Source organism: Acipenser ruthenus, chromosome 20 (assembly GCF_902713425.1).
Source record: "Acipenser ruthenus chromosome 20, fAciRut3.2 maternal haplotype, whole genome shotgun sequence".
Classification (NCBI taxonomy): domain Eukaryota; kingdom Metazoa; phylum Chordata; class Actinopteri; order Acipenseriformes; family Acipenseridae; genus Acipenser; species Acipenser ruthenus.
Genome location: NC_081208.1, coordinates 21,676,623 through 21,693,560, shown reverse-complemented (window position 1 = coordinate 21,693,560; position 16,938 = coordinate 21,676,623). Strand labels below are relative to the sequence as shown.

At 38.4% G+C, this 16,938-nt stretch overlaps 2 protein-coding genes across 4 annotated transcripts; both read left to right on the top strand.

The window, feature by feature from the left end:
- Positions 1 to 2,544: 2,544 nt before the first annotated feature.
- On the top strand, positions 2,545 to 9,787 carry LOC117425948 (coiled-coil domain-containing protein 113-like). Its single transcript, XM_034043279.3, has 9 exons — positions 2,545 to 2,708; positions 3,477 to 3,612; positions 4,387 to 4,551; positions 5,330 to 5,485; positions 5,785 to 5,865; positions 6,351 to 6,506; positions 7,061 to 7,168; positions 7,504 to 7,659; positions 8,478 to 9,787. Exons 1-9 carry the CDS (start codon positions 2,545 to 2,547, stop codon positions 8,577 to 8,579), a joined length of 1,224 nt encoding a protein of 407 aa, XP_033899170.2. The 3' UTR covers positions 8,580 to 9,787.
- Positions 9,788 to 9,885: 98 nt separating this feature from the next.
- LOC117425634 (testis, prostate and placenta-expressed protein-like) lies at positions 9,886 to 16,540 on the top strand. 3 transcript variants are annotated; one of them, XM_034042742.2, is made up of 8 exons: positions 9,886 to 10,185; positions 11,410 to 11,627; positions 12,187 to 12,248; positions 12,702 to 12,837; positions 14,010 to 14,071; positions 14,589 to 14,653; positions 14,774 to 14,809; positions 15,482 to 16,540. In XM_034042742.2, exons 2-8 carry the CDS (start codon positions 11,414 to 11,416, stop codon positions 15,510 to 15,512), a joined length of 606 nt encoding a protein of 201 aa, XP_033898633.1. In that variant the 5' UTR covers positions 9,886 to 10,185; positions 11,410 to 11,413; the 3' UTR covers positions 15,513 to 16,540. The 3 variants fall into 3 exon arrangements, with proteins under 3 accessions (XP_033898633.1, XP_058849634.1, XP_058849633.1); XM_058993651.1 differs by lacking the exon at positions 14,774 to 14,809; XM_058993650.1 differs by lacking the exon at positions 9,886 to 10,185 and having other exon boundaries at positions 10,192 to 11,627.
- Positions 16,541 to 16,938: the final 398 nt, after the last annotated feature.

The window sequence follows — 16,938 nt, the reverse complement described above, 5'->3', positions numbered from 1 at the left end:
ATATCACCACAGTTTTAAGGTATGTTGAATTGCACATGTGTAGACATTATTAATTAAAGGAATATTTTCTATACTAGCTCCTAATTTGCTTAATATGTAATTGATATGGTTATCATCCCATTAAGAGCATTGTTTATTACTGTTGACTGCAATGGAAAATCTTTAAGACTCACTACTACAGGAAGAAGAAATGACTCATGCACACACCTCATAGTCCTTTTTATACAGACTTCATACAGATTTTTTTTTTTTTTTTTTTTTGCAAAGGCTTGCTCAGAGACAATCCCAACGTTAAAAATATGACTTTATTAAACATGCCAGATGTCCATGAGTTCAGAAACAGTAATATGTGATGATTAAGAACACATATCATGGGACAATAAACACTGCATTAAATATTATGCAGATCCAGAGTGTATAAAGTAGCCCTTTAATTCATTTAACAATCTTATATGACACTGATAAAAGCTGCCTTTAGTCAAAGATCGTATAGAAGCTGTCCCTAACTAAGGCATCCTAGTCATAATTGTTAATATTGCCTGTCTCTAGTTCTTTCAGGTGTGAAATGTCTTGAAGCAAACAGGGACAATAATCAATGCGATGTGGCCACAGGTAGCATTGTAATCAGCATCATTTATGATATTGCCTATGAAGCCTGACTTATGGACCCTGTATGTTGAACTGATCTTTGGTAAACAGTATACGTCTGCATTATCTTGCTTGGTATCTCTAAAATTGCATATTGATTGGGGACTCTAATTATTTGCTTTGCAATGTGCTGGGCTGTACTCTGTGTACTGCCCTAGCAGAAAAAAAGTGGGATGTTATGCACTTTTGTTGTTACAATAATTAGTGATTACATGACAGCTATTATCCAGCAAGGAACACAAAACTGTTTTTAGACCTCAGTATTTATAATTTATACTGTTAACCTTAAGTGTGATGTATGCAATATGAGAAAATTAGAAACTATTAACGATGCATACTACATCATATACTTACTCCCCTTTTACAACCACTACTCATTGTATCACATATCTGTTGTACTTCGTGTTTACAAATCAGTCTATCAGAGATGCCCTTACCTTTACATTATGCTCCAGAGGATGCTTAGTTTTTGTTGTAGTTTATTTCTGCTGCAATGTGGTTCCCATTTCCGTGGACGTCAATGCTTAGTTATTTGCGCCAGGATAAGTGAAAAATTGGTTTAGCCAGGGAGGTAGTCTTATCTGAAAGACCAAAGCCAGCATACTGGAATAGTTATGTTTTGATGCAGATTGGAGTGTTGGTACTTTCCACAAAACAATTATGGGGGGTCAGTTTTTAAATTTTTTTTTTTTTTTTTTACTCAACACGCTATTTTTTTTTTCAAAAGTAAAAAATGGTTCTTTCAGGTATCAGAAAAAAAACATACTAACATACAGTACACTCAAAAAGCCTTAAATTAAATACCTGTGCTGCTTTCAGCTAGCACCACAATATCAATTTCTGTAAAATGTAGATTTTCAGGAACATTTGAAGACAACGTGCTGATGTGTTTTTTTTATTTATGTATTTATTAATTTTTTCCAGTTTTATAACTTTAAGAGTTTTTTTTTTTCTTTCAAAACATATAATATTTTACAAACGTTTTACGCTTAAATGGTTTTGAAATAACCCTCAGTGTCTCTTTAGGTTCTCCTTCCAAAATGTACAAACACAAGACCAAGTCTATTTGCTTCTGACAAACAACAAATCCAAGTCAGGTCAGTGGTGCCAAAGTAAAAGAAAAAACTGAAATGATTGTGTTGTTTCTTTCAGGTGCAAAAAAGATTGCTGTGGAAATGTAAGAATAGTTTTTACATATTAAGGGCCTTGGTGGGATTATGAGCTGTAATGTTTTAACCTCCAACAGCTGCAAGTGCTGAGCATGTTTCAAAGTAGGTGTAAGTTTAAGATTAACATCTTGCCGAATGTAAATTAATTAGACTGTAAACAAGATCTGCTTGCCACTTAATGATGCTTATAAGCATGTTCTTTACTTTTCTACATTGCTTTTTTTTGTAAGCCTAGCAAACATTTATGAAGGACAGATAAAAGGTGGGAGAACGCTGTTAAGACTAAATACACCAAGATAAGTTAACACCGAATTTCACTGTGGGATTTTGCAACGTTCAAACTTTAAACTGCACGAATGTACACTGTAGGCTGTAGAATATAAATATACCAAATAAATTATAAAAACAACATACATGCCAATTAAGGTAACGTAGGTGAGATATAGCACGTCATTAATAGATACGTTTGACTTATTTAACTAATTGTGTAAATAAAAAACACTAAACTATGTTTTTACACAAAGCTGCTTGTGCTACTAGAATATTTCCGAGACAACTGGAATGGGCATGACGTGAAACCCTATTTGTATGTTAGATTACATACATAAATACAATACATTCATGAATTATTTGCAAGACAACCACTGATACACTGTAGCTACCGTTACCACAGAGACATAGTCAATCGTTTTGTTTTTTCCTTACCTTTAGCTTGGGGCGTGGCCTGATGAAATATCACGTGCTTCTGTATCTTCATCACTCTGACTCAGTTACCTCAAAGTTTACCCTAGCAACCATGGCGGAGGTAGACTCAGACAGCCAAAGTGAAGATCGCCCGCCGATTTACGAGTTTGAGGACCAGCAACTACTTGATCTTGTGGAGGAACTCAGGTAGTCAGAACGCATTCTTTTTTATAGAGGTGTAAAAAAGACTAAAAAAAATAATAAAAAGGTCTTAATTGAGGCTGCAAACGAGAGTTTACAAAGATTCTGTCGGTGGGATAGTCGTCACCAGCCGAGCATGTTGTCTAAGTTTCGGCTTTGTCACTGTCCTGCTCCAAATGTAAACGTTTTTCAAAATAAGTAACTTAAGAACAGAAACGGTTTACGATCTTTGAGGAAATGTTGCCTTTTTTTGGTAAGGTGCTTTGTGAAATTAGACACTGGTATTTTCAGAAACCAGCATTTGAAAGATATTTTCTGTTTTTCCCGTGGTAGATATGGTATGCATTTACAAAGTTGATAAGTGGCAATATTATTATTATTTATTTATTTCTTTGCAGACGCCCTTATCCAGGGCGACTTACAATCGTAAGCAAATACATTTCAAGTGTTACAATACAAGTAATACAATAAGAGCAAGAATATGCAGTGTAACTTTGGTAATTCTCCTATTAGAGGCTTACACGGTAAATGCACCATTTATATGATGCTGTAAAAAAAAACAATTTGAGTAACAAACCTAACTATCTGTGGTTCTTTCCTCTTGACATTCTTTTTGCCTCAGTTCCAACCAGCTGTATTATTGTGGCATGGAAAACAATATTTTGCATGGAAAATAACTTTATTTTATCTATTGACCATTTCACCAATGCAAATATTAGTATGTTGAACCACACCACCAGGCTAAAAGCTAACGGTTGTTTTTTTATGCTGCAGCCGTTCCAATGCCGCTATCAAAGCAGAGACAGAAGTGTTTGAGAGGTACTTCTCTCGGATTGACCCCAAGGACCTGTTGCCACAGCCCTTGGCAGAGCAGCCTCTTCTTGGCCTGTCCGCACAGGAATTTTCCCAGGTAAGGGAACGAATATAAAACTTGCAGTTTAACAATATTTTGTAAACTACTCCTGATAACTGATATAATTTCAACAGCTGCAAATAATACATATGGGTTATTTTGCTTTCCGGAGGATGAAGGTCAGTCGGTTTGAGATACTGGCTTCAAACTTATTCGGTAATTCTCTGGGTCAAGTTTAGTCGTGGGTGAACAAGAAAACCCTTTCATGCCAGTTGTTTTAAAAAGATCCAGCAGCCAGTGTTAGCGCCTCATATCTGTGAATCCATTTGAATCTGCATGCTAAATATGTTAGAAACCATGACTTCTTACCTGATATGGAAGGCATATTAAGTTCTTATGTATAGACCCTGTGCATTGAGTTATTCACATATGGTTTGGTACACTGCTGGGTTCTTTGATTTTCCTAGTTAGGTTCCATTACCAGTGTTGTCCAGTAAAAATGTACCTTTTCACTGCCACATTGGCTTAACCTCTTGCCATATCAATGAACAGACCACATACTTTGACATAAGGACTTCATAGCTGGCACACAGCTATAGTCTATGATTCTCTCAATAAAGTCAAATTACAGGAGGTGTCAAGTATGCATGTGCCGTTTGACTGCCCCATTGTTTTAACCTCTGGACAATGTCAGTGGTACTGAGCTTTTTCACATTTGCATTTCCTTAATGTTTACAAACCATTTGATCTAATATGACATTCCTTTTAGATTTGTTTTTGCTCACTGACGCTCCCATTTCTAGTTTTAAGTATTTTTCTGCCCCCACACAGTTCCGAGGCCGGCGCAAGTCAAAGAGCCGCTCCATGACAGCAGAGCGATTGGTCCGGCTGACCGTGGAGCAGAAATGCGATGTTGCCCAGCGGGAGCTGGAGGAGATGAGAGATGCTCTGGAGAGACAGAAGGAGGGATCCGAGCGAGTTCTCAGCAACTACAAGGTAGAAGACACCAGCTAGAGCGCTCCATAAACTGATAGTAGGCTGAAAAACAGATTGGTATAGTGGTTAGAGCTGAGGGACTGGGAGGCTATGTGTTAGCGTTTGGGTAAAGCTGAGGGACCAGAAAGACAGTGTAGACTTTTGGTTAAAGGTAAGGGGTCTGGGCAGTGTGACTTCACTTTGTAAATTTTACATTTTTCTACATGAAGGTTGCACACATTATGTTAAACATGCATTTGATTTTGAATGGTATTTTCTTCAAAGTATTTATAAACAATAAAATTACTGCTTTTCCTATGCCTGCTTTTCCTATGTTTTTGATGGCAACTTAATTCCTTCATGTGACCAGAAAGTTGACTGGAAGTACAGCATTGAGGTATCTGCAATGAGTGTTTGATAACCTTTACCATAATGTGTGCACCATAATTGTATACTAGTTTTAACTGTTTGAATGTAACTGGCTAATAAAAAAAAAATCTGTTTATCATTTGATAACTCATGTTAGCAGCCATTTTCTGTACAGGGACAACGTACCGTAGCTGGCTTCTCGGAGGCAGATGTGCTTCAAGTCTGTTCCTTAACACTTGACCACCGCGTGTGAAACTGGAGTCTGTGTTTGATCATTTTCCTGGTATTTCGAAAACAACTTCCATGTCTCTCCACTCTGTCAACAGATAACCCCCCCCCCCTTTTTTTTACAAGCTGCTACTGGGAGAGAACTTTGTGAAGCTGTAATGTAACCCCTCCCTCCTGATGAAACAGTATTTGTGTTCTGTAGGCCACCGTAGAAGAAAGTGAAATCCGAATGTGTGAGTTGAAGAAAGCCTCATACGAGTTTGACCGAGACATCGGGAGATCGATGTTTGAGAGGAAGGGGGTCATGATGGGGGCGGAGAAAGTGATACGCTACATTGAGGACAAGTCCCGAACAAAGGCAAGTCAAGTAGCTGAGGGATCGACATATTGATATTTGCTAGTAATCCACAATTGTTTGTTTTCATGCACTCAGATTTCAAAGTTAGCAACGGAATTACCACTCAGGAGGACCTGATTCTGAGCCAATGGTTATTTGACCCACTCAGAATAAAAATAAATAAATAATGGATAATGGAACCATAAAGGTGTGCTTCAAGGTGTGCTTCAAGTCTGATGCCACTAACAGTGTGGCTGGACTGTGTGGATTTGTGGAGAGTAATTCCTGGTGTGACACTGCTGTCTCTGCCTCTCCAACAGGATACACTCATAGAGAAACTGCGGCTCAAGAAAGCAGCCCTGAAGGTGCAGAAGAGGAAGCTGCAGATGCAACTCAAGCAGGTAGGGGGCACTCTGGGGTTGGGCTTAGGGTTAAGGTTAAGGTGCCTTAATTTTGCTTTTTGTACTGCGTTTTAACTTATTAACGAATACGATAAAGCAAAGGCAGAATACTGCATACATGAGATGACAGGTACATGTAATTCTACTTGTATTCACAATCTCATCTCATTAACTTACTCCAACAGTTTATCCTTCATTTTGATTGTCCTTTCGCTATAACAAACCCCTCGCTGTAACGAACAAAAGGCTTGGACCCCAACAGGTTCATTGTAGCAAGGGTTACTGTATTTGATTGATTTCTTATACAGTATTAAGAACCATATGGAACAACAATATTCTTTTTGGATGTTAACACTGTTGGACACCTCGGTTTGACTGATCTCTTGTGCAGTTTGGATTTAAATAGTCCATAAACAATGTAGCATTTCCTAGAACTTGGCTGTTGTAGAAGGATGGATATTGATCAGCTATGGGGGATCTTGTAGAAAGAGGAGATGGGCGAGGCTCTGCACGAGGTGGATTTTCAGCAGCTGAAGATCGAGAACAGCCAGTACCTGGAGAAGATCGACGAGAGGAACCAGGACCTGCTGAGACTGAAACTGCTGGCTGGGAACACCCTGCAGGTCCTCAACACATACAAGGTGAGGGATGCTGGAGTGAACAACATGTTGATGATCTGGGCACTGCAAACCAATTTCTATACCTTATTTAGGGGACATAAAAATCTGCGTATAGAGCAATCCACCTTGTTTCTTTTTTATTTTTATTTATTTTTTTACAAAATCTTTGGAAATGATCTGAAATATGATAAAAAATGATTGCTTTTTTAAGTGAGGGAGTTTAAGTAAATTATGACACAAAATTAGAAATATTTTACTTTTATTTTTTCTTCACCATTGAGAATATGGTGAGCTAAACTATTCACAGTCTTTTAATACAGGGTGGTTTTATAAAGTCTATATACTACATATCTGCAGGTCACTATGTCCTATTTAGTTTCCCATCATCTGGAGCGCTGCTGTGACATTTGAAGTGATCTTTTTTCCCCATAGCAGCATTTAAAGTTGCATGAAAGTTAAAAACATGGGCTGCTCTTTAATGATGCCTTAAAGGTTTACTTACCATCTTTTAGAAACCAGTTTGTGTAGCCCCTTCTTTTAATCAAGTCTTACATCTGGTGTTCATTATGTTTTAGAAAAAGCTGCAGAATATGACCTCAGAGTCAAACAATCTGACCAGCGAGCTTTTATCAAGGAAGGAAATGCTGATGAAAATAGCGGCTGAAACGATACAGGTAGAGGAGGTAAGTCTCCAGAGAAGTGGGTTATTGCCAGTTATAACACATACCATCTATCCAGAGCAGTTTGTTACTGCCTGGAATATTATTTTTTATCAGTTTCAAAAAGTAATTAAAGGTTATAGAACACAGCCAGTAATGCGTTTAAAAAAAAAAAAAAAAAGTATTCTTGATTTTAACTCTGACACATGCCACACAAGCAGATATAAACTCCAATCCCATAACACAATACAATACTACTATAGTACAAGCCACTGGTGCCTGCACATCCTGGATGGATTGCTTCACTTGTGGGTGCATTCTGTGCTCTGTGTTCTTGTGTGTCCTCTTCTCCGACACAGGAGCGTTCCAAGGCTGAGACCGTGAACAAAAGGCTGCGAGGTCAACTGTCAGATTACCGGGTCCCCAATGTCCTGGAGTACGTCACTGGGAAAGCCAGCCACAGTGATCTGGAGCAAAGTGTTCACATCTGGGAGCGCAAGGTGGAGATCTCAGAGGTGAGTGAGGCACATACAATGTCATGCATTTTTTTGGAACTATTGGCAGTATTCTAAATACTGTATTTAAAGTTATAGAAGATAATAGTAGAGTTTCAGGAAATGCCCCCTTGCAAAATACTTTTGTACATTAACCTGTGTAAATTATAACATTCTTATAATAATATAATTAGGGCTTCTGATTTTCGGTTTTAACTGATAAAACCAGATAAAACACCCCCAATACAAAAAACATGAAATTGGTGGATAGCCAATAAACACTGGAAAACATCGGAAAAAAACTGTGGAAATGGTTAATCAATAAATGTTGACTTTACCTTTTTCCCATTAAAAAATAAAACCTACTACAAAAATAATAATAAATACATTTCCCAAAGCTGCTGGGCAATGTCCCGCCTTCCTGACTTGCACCTGTCATTGATCACAAAAACCCCAGAAGAATGTGCCCATGACCATAGGGATTTTGTTGTGGAAGACAGCAAAGGAAAGAAAGTACAACTTAAGTGTGCAAGTACTGTCGAGTTACTACTATACATATTTTGACAGAAAAAAAAAAACGCTCAAGCATTTTGGAAAGTAACCGAAAACACTCATTTCATACAGTATATAAAAAACGAAAGCCCCGAAAAAAAACAAAAAACTTTTACATAAAACTCGAAAATAGTTAAATAAGCACCGAAAAATACAATTCATAAAACCCGAAAAACAGCAGCCCTAAATATAATACAAATGTCACATCACATGGTGTGCGTTGAATATGGTCCAATATCTGTGTAGCTCTTACTGATTAGTTTGTTTGCTTTTTCTTGTATTTTCAGATGGCCCTGAAGACTCACATGCAGACATGGAACAAGCTGAAAATGGCGAATGGCAAAGCCCTGGACTGGCCTCAGTTGGCAATTCTCCCCCAGAGACAATAAACATACCAGAAAGGACATCAAATCATCAGCCAGAACGCAGAGCAAAAGAGCCATTTTGTAACAATTAATTTGTTCAGGCCTTTAAAAAACATATAATTTATTGAGCAATATATGGTTGGTCGTTATGTTACTTGCTATGGTCAATGCAGACACTCAATAACACAAGAAATCAAAATGAACGATGGTCACTGTTACACCAGATCACACCAGATCCCCATTCACAACATGAATTCAGTCTTACATAAGCTCTTCATGGTTACCTACAGCTGTAAACACTGGCCTATCTATTTATGATGTTTACGTAATTCATACTTACTAAATCTCAAATATTATAATTCCATAGAAATATGCAATTACGTGACACATCTCCTGATAAGAATAACTATTTTTGTATGTTTCATCACATATATATTGTTTATTTTGTATTTACATTGTTGGCCCTATTCCTATCAGAAGTTATTATCCCTGAATGGACATCCAAATCCTTGGCAAGGGGGGGAAAACTGATTTTCCAGTTGTCTTGAAACTACATTCAGGAGAGTGATCCAGGTGTTCGAGTGAGCTCGGTGGTATCTGGCCAGTAGGGTTCCCTGTAGTGCGAGGAGGACATACAGTCCCAGCTGATTTTGCCTTCCTAATCAATAGGAGCACCAGAGCCAATGGAACACTCCCGTGGGATTCCCAGCAAGAGCCACTCTGGGACCTACCAACGACATTCCATAGCATAGGTTATTGATAGTATCATAATCTGGAGGTAAAAAGAGGCTGTCACAATTACATTTTTACATATATGTAAAAAACAGCTTGTCCAATTGTGATTAAACTTGTAAAGGACCTTCATTAGCACAGATTGTTGAGTCTTGCAACAACGTCTCACCCGAAAGTTATTTGTGGGTGAATAGAGGTGTCCTGTTTGTCTTGTCATAAATCTGATAGTTAGTACATTGTTTAGCATCAGAAGTAGCAACCCTAGCTTTCATAATAATTAAAACAGTTTCATGAATGCCAAGCTTTATTGAATTAACCCACAGTTTTAAAAAAAAGTACTAGGTAGACTGATGTTTAAGTTCCACAGTGAGTTACAGATGATTGTTTTAAGAACACTACCTGTGATTATCTTGAAGAAACTATTACTGTTTGTATGTTATACAGTGCAAACGTACTGACTGCAATAAACAGTATATGGGTAAAACCACCAATGACCTGTGTACTGGTTTCAGAGGCCATAATTACCAAAATGCTGGATCAACTTGTTGCAAAGCAAGTTCAACTCTCAAAACCATAGGTGAATGATTAAGTGGTCAATTTACACCATTCTCCATTTTAATGGGTAATAGATTAAGGTTCCAGTCCAAAGCTATTGTATCTACTTTTGTAAAAGTCAAGACCTGGTATATAAATGGCCCCTGATCACTAGGTAACAGGCAGGACACTGGACTTGTTGCTTAGCAACCTTTGCTGTCTGGCTGATTCACTTGGCAACGGATTTGATATTTAGTTACCTGTTGCTATGGGACACAAAGATTCAGTGACCAAGGGTCATTAATAAGGCAGACTTGCACTTCAGTCTGGATTGTAACTGGTTGAGTCCAGGACTCAGAGGCAGGTAGGTTTGGTGGGTTACTTTCGTTATTGGGTATAAGTGGAGAAATGTGGGTTTAATTTTCCATTTCTGATGTGGTCAGAAGGGGCTGTTCCAGGGTGACAGTTCTGGAGTTCTGAGTTTGGCATGCCTGAGTAGTTGAAAGCAGGGTATAGATAAGTGTTGTGCTAAGTGTAATGCTTAGGTGATAGTGGTGCAGAGTAATGGCAATGAGAGTGGAATGTTTTTATTATCTGATAATAAGGTGAATAAAGTGTTTTAATGCTCATTATCAGAGAGCAGGTTGACAGCTGATGAGTGAAGAATAGTGTTTTAGTCATGGCATTACAGAACTGCGCCTCTTTTTAAAAGAAACTCAGTAAGAATCCCCATAGACAGTGATCACACAGTCTGGTCTGAAGGAGACCAGGGTGTTAACCCTGGCATCCTGACCTTTTCCATTATTGTTGGCAGGCCTCCTTTGTGTTGTTCTAAGTGAATCTCAAACTATTATTTCTGGCAATTGGGGAAATTGCCATATTTCTTTTAGAAAATATCTCTAGACCAAACAGACAGTTTGGTTTTGCAGACAGTTTTGCAAGAGTATCCTTTCATTCAAGTTTAATTATCAGACTGTTTGGAAGACATTATTTTAGGCTTCTTTGGTCATTCTACACTGCAAATATCTTCCACTGTTTATGCATTCCAGTCAATCACTAGCTCAGGCACATTCTGCCAATGATATGTAATTCATGTTCTAAGTTTAATTGTGCAATTGCTTCATTAAACTGTGCCACTATGATGCTTTGTTTTAGCCCATGAAAACAGTAATATAGAATTACTCACTGTTGTAAGTTTTGTTCTGTAAGTATTGTGGAATATGGGGCCCCCATCTCATTTTGAGGTAAACATTTTAAATGATGTTGTTCCACTAGCAAGGCAAATCCACTCCATTTTTCTGGTTCTCTAAAATAATTGGCCCATTTAGCAACCGAAATAACTGACAGTGAACAATATTAAACATGGGCCAAGCTAACTCAATTTTTTGCTGGCTGGTTTACGCTCCCAGTCCTTACCTCCTCACCCTATAGAGCCAGTCAGAATTGATCCAGTGATTGAAAAACAATAATGTCCTGCTTTGTGATACAACCAAGGAAACAGGAAGGAACAGACTTTCCCTGAACACAGCTCCAAGATAAACTTCTTGCCGCTCTGTCAGTCTTCCTGCTTGCTGTGCTCTGTTTTAAGGGGCATGATAACACCAGAGGCTGGCTACTTCTCAGAAGATCAAGGCATGTGGGGTCACTCAGCCTGCCGCTCCAACTCACCCCCCTGGACGATGCTGTCGGCAGTCAAAGACACCCTGTACCACCCCCACCTGCCCACCCTGCGCTGCATGGACATGGACACTGTGGCTCAACGCCTCCCAGACGAGCACAGCCGCACCACCACCCCCTGCACCCGAGGTAAGGTACTACACAGCAACTAAAGGAAAGATAGGGACTTCTTTGTAGATAGGCTTGCTCTTTTTCAACAGTTATTTTTCAGGGGCTTACAAAATACTGTAAAAAACGACAATTATTCTAATCGGCTATTAGAATACGTGTTTGAGTGGAATTCGTCAATGGAACACCATGAAACCTGTTATTTATACAACAGAGAGGTTGGTATACTGAGATACTGGCATCCAAAGTCAACCATAGACAAGCGTCATTTTCCCTGGCCTTATATGGTCAGCTGCTGGCTGAGGGAAAAAATGAAAAATCATTGCATTAACCCCGTAACCTGTTGATGTTTCAATAAAGAACTGGAGTCGGCTAAAAATAAATAAAAGGTAATTTATTTAAAAAAAGGTTTTTTAGTACTGAAGATAGCAGTAGTGCTGTTCACCACTGGTAAGAGCACTGTAACTCAACACTGCCTCTTTCAGGATAAGGGCACAAGGAGATAAGAATGTTCTCTCTCTCTCTCTCTCTCTCTCTCTCTCTCTCTCTCTCTCTCTCTCTCTCTCTCTCTGCTCCACAGAGGACTTCAGGGACTGGTCCAACTCTTGCCACAAGCTTCCCAAGAGACACTTCATTGTCACTGTGAGTCAGATACAAAATACTGTAGATGGCAGTACAGTGTACATACAGATCATACACACACACCACAGATACTGGATGGGGGAGAATGGTATAACAGGCCATCTTTTTTATTTGTTTATTGAGTTTGTAGAGAATTCAAATGATCAAGCACAAAGACAATGGTGCAGAACAGTATATCATGCTTATAGCATGGATTGATGGACTCCCATTGCATAACAGTTTGAGCCATTCCAGATTTTACAAGCCCAGCCTTATTAGTCATACCTAAACCTTCTCATCTTAGTTGCAGGTAAGCTCATAGTAAAACATGAAATGGCTCAAATACTATCCAATGGAAATCTAGCTATAAATTAGCTTCTCGCTTTGATATGCATGTTATCAACCTTTTGGACAGAGATATAAAGATACAGACAGGGAGACAGATTTTACGCATATCATTGTCTCTGTGTTCAGGACACTTTCCGTAACAAGTATCTGAGGTCAACATACCCCTCCGCTGCAGAACAGCGCCTCCTTCTGGACAGTGCAGTGGCCTGGTCAGCTAGCCGTCCCTCCCCAGGGTTTACATTGCCCCTGGTGGATAAGGCAGGTAAACAAGCAGCAGTGTTGTTTTTTACAACCTACCTTCACATAATAACTGGCATTAGGGGCCAGGTTTAAAACAATAGAAACTGTTACAAAATGCGTATTGTTTATTTTCTGGTTTAAAAAAACTGGTTGCTTTGGTTTATTTATTTTAAAGCACTGTGGTACAAACTGTACAACGTAGCAAAGCCTTTTCTGGGTTTGCTTGATCTGCTGTACATTCTAAATATACATTAGAAAGAACAAAAAGGTGAAAGGGTGAGTGGAACTGGTACATTTCTGTGCCATGTTTAAGTGTTACTCAAACTCAGACCTGCCTGTAAATACATGCTGGTTAAAAACTATCCAAGTTTTATTTGAATTCACTTTAAATAGGAGTCTCTGTCTCCATCTGCCTGTGAAAGGGAGAAGCTGTCATCACAGCTCGTGAAACCAGCTGTCAATGTTTTCTGTAACTCTTCAAGGGTGTGTGGAATGTAATGACTGAATGATTTTGATGGTCACAGGTTATCGTTTTGCCCACTGATATAGGCTTGTAACTTCTGTGACTCCAGGAGTATCATCATCACTTTATGTTTCGTTATTGCTGTAAGCATCCAAATTGCCCAGAGGATAGCGCCCTGGGCTTCCTCTCTGTATATTGTTTGTTGATTAACATTGAAAACTGAAATCTTTATATTTTATTTGATTTAATTTTGATTGGTAGTTATATAAACATTTCATAAGACAGTTTAAGGAAATATTTAAACAGAAGATATTCCAGAAGGAAAGAGGGATTTGTTTATGCAGAGAGATGTTGTAGACGTGTTTCTATGGAGATAATACTGGAAGCACAGATGTTCCTAGGGCCTTTTTTCAGTGGACCAATTGATAACCTGAGCTACAGACAGGGTGCCTTGTATAAATAACTGAATACATTATAAAATAATTATATATTCCTTGAGCAGTTTTGAAAGGAGCCTAAAGAGTACTGAAGATAAATAATCCTTCAGCTTTTCAGTTCCTGCTGTAGTGTTGACAAGCTTTGTTCTCTTAATTTTCATAGTACCAGAATATTGTGTTGGAAAGGATCTGAACACAGTTTCACAATAGCATGTCCTCAAGCAGGTATAAAAACACAGGGACCAATGCTATGAAATGAAGTGGTCATTACTGATGCTGTCTTTTTCTTTACAGAACCTCATTTCAGTGGATATTCTTTGAGGAACTTGAAACCTAAACCCCCCCAGTCGTGGAAGGTGTGTGCTTAACGCAAGTTATTTTAAAGACTGAAAAACAGGCTCAAGATTTACATTGGTTGCAACAGTGTCTTGCAAGTCATACAGAGAGATTGTTCTATAGTCACTTTCCTTAAAATCAGTGCGTGAATTCATGTTTTGTAAACCAATAATCATAATAGTACATCAAAAAGCTAATTTCACGTTTCACTTTCAAAACAGTAGTGGAACCACTTTACTGTATCTAAAACTATTTATATAATAGCTGTTTACAGAACAGCTTGAGTCCTTTGTTGTTTAGTGAATGTTGTGAAGCTGGGCCCTATTCATTATGTTTTTAACTCCCTCTTTAAAAAAACAAATCAACAGCAGTCTAGATTGTGAATATCAACATGTATGTAAAAATAGGCTTTACATTACTCTCCAGTAAAAGCTTTGTGAGCAAGGTCAATATCATTAAGAGGAGGTGTTTGAACTTTGAGTTCTGCATCTCCTGAAGGCCAGTAAACTGCAAGTAACCACATGTACTCTGTTTCAGTTTTGCCTCACTCACAACCCCAGCTTGGATCAATATGGGCCGAAGCCTGTGGCCTTCGACACTTTGTAAGTCAAACAAACATTTGACTGGCACAGGACAAGTCTCCCTTTCTTATTGCAACCCAATTACTGTACAAAACAGCAGGAATTGTATATAAAGAATATATATTTTATTTTTGTTTACAGAAATAAACATAGAAGAACATTATGTCCTCCTCATAGGTAAGGCAACACCCCTCCTAATAAACAAGGGTCTAAGAACTGCAAAGAGATGAATAGGAGGCTCATGAGTCTCCAAGTCTTCAGGAAATATTTACTTTTATTATGATTCCTCTTTAAGATCAGCATCCACTCTAAACTTTGACATTCCTTATGTTATGAAGTCCTTTAGAAAGTGTTTCTTTGCTTCTCTGAGCTGCAGTAGCCTTTCTGCATGTATACTGTATCATGTTTATATGAATGAATGCAGAGTCACTTACAATTACGTCTCACCCAAAAGACAGAGCACAAAGAGGTTAAGTGACTTGCTCAGGGTCACACAATGAGTCAGTGGCTGGGGTGGGATTTGAACCGGGGACCTCCAGGTTACAAGCCCTTTTCTTTAACCAATGGACCACACAGCCTCCTAATAAGAAAATTTTGTCTGAAGGGTCTGAGATCATTTAAGGAACAACTGTCCCTGTGGCATTATTTGAGACTTCCTTGTGCTTTTTAGAAACATTTTGAATTTTCATAAACGTGTGAATTGCCTTGAGCCCAGAGCCAAACTGACACATTTCTCGGTAGATCTGTGTGGAGCTGTAATGTGGCTCTGGGTGTGTGTTTTGTTTGCTGTGGTTCCACAGTTTTATTTTGGATCATTCCTGTTTTAAACAAGGTTTCCTCTCTTTGTAGTCAAACATCCGTAGTGAGACCCTGGTACTGACTCAGAGGAAGGGGACCGCGGTCACATGACTCAGCAATGCCTGCCACAGTTTGGAGCATCAGAGAGTCAGAGATTGAAGGCAGGACATGGGGGCTCCAGCAGTGATACTTCCAGTCTCTGCTGTTATAGCAACCCTGAAATACACTGAATCTGATGCTTCAATAACAGTGCACCTTTTTGTTAAGTGTGGATTATGAAATAAGCGTGACATTTGTTTTATTTGACCATTTAGCCATGGTTAGCCAATTTTATCGTGTGTGCTGAACTTATAAGCAGCCTTCTCCACAGACTGGGGTAAAGAAATATATACGGAGCATTTAAAGTGATTGTAGCTAACAAAATCATTCCATAAATCTTACCAATTTTTTTGCAGATAAAAACTTAAATCAGTTTGTTACGGGAGCATTTTCTGTGACTATTTTTTTTATAAATCATACGATAACAAAATGATCACCACAGGACAAACAGGCAACTTCTCAAGCTAAGCAATCTGCACCTGTGGCGGCCATTTTGAAAAGAGCTTTGAAAACAAGTTCTAAGTGTAAAAAGTTGTCTGGATGTTAACAATAAAAAGAAAAAAATGGGAGGTCCATTATTTAAACAGTTGTAGCAACATTTGGGGACGTGTAACGCTGTGTTTTTCAGAACCCCACTACTCACTCTTTAAGATGGGCATTGAGATTTCAACCCTTCTTTCTTTAATTAACAGCACTGCATGCCATCAAGATATATTGCGCCTGCAGCAAGGTTAAAGGAATTAAAACCAATCCTACTGTGTCTTTTATTCTCAAGGGAGCAAATTTCTGTGTGTGTTTTCTGAAGCAATCCAACAGGAGGCTATTCCCAAAGGAAGATGTTTCAGATCTTGCATCTGTCTGCAACATTTATGAGGCAGTTAATTGGAAACCTTTTATTTTTTTTTGCAGTGAAATTATATAATCGTCATGTTTTGATCAATCAGTTATATAAGCAATTGTTCTTTCTTGATCTAATAAACTATTGCACCCAGTTGTGAAAAAATATTAAAATCTTAGTATCTATGTTACTTCCTTCTGTTTGTGTGAAGAAACATGCATGACGTCACTCTGGTAGTCAGTACAGTTGTGGGTTGAAGCAACACAATCTGGAATATTACATTCTACATTTCTGTACATTACATCTATCATTTGAGCATGGATGTAGTTTGCTGACATTGTCAAAGCACACAATATAAAGATTGCTTCTAGAGCAAAGAGGAGTGTTGATCAGCTTCCAAAGTCTCTGTAAAGAGTGAAATATCAGAGCGGAATTTATGAAAAAGTTTATTTTGTTAGTGCTGAGTATTAAATGGATCACACAGATACTTATAGCTTGAATGTACATCCATTGCAACGCAGTTATCTGGATTCTACCATCTCTTTCACAAAACTACAGCTTAAACAAATAA

Coding starts and splice junctions, on each gene's coding strand:
- LOC117425948 (XM_034043279.3), top strand. CDS start 2,545: ATGAAATATCACGTGCTTCTGTATCTTCATCACTCTGACTCAGTTACC. Junction 3,613..4,386: donor CCGCACAGGAATTTTCCCAG/GTAAGGGAACGA, acceptor GCCCCCACACAG/TTCCGAGGCCGGCGCAAGTC. Junction 6,507..7,060: donor AGGTCCTCAACACATACAAG/GTGAGGGATGCT, acceptor ATTATGTTTTAG/AAAAAGCTGCAGAATATGAC.
- LOC117425634 (XM_034042742.2), top strand. CDS start 11,414: ATGATAACACCAGAGGCTGGCTACTTCTCAGAAGATCAAGGCATGTGG. Junction 12,838..14,009: donor GCCCCTGGTGGATAAGGCAG/GTAAACAAGCAG, acceptor TTTTCTTTACAG/AACCTCATTTCAGTGGATAT. Junction 14,810..15,481: donor ACATTATGTCCTCCTCATAG/GTAAGGCAACAC, acceptor CTCTCTTTGTAG/TCAAACATCCGTAGTGAGAC.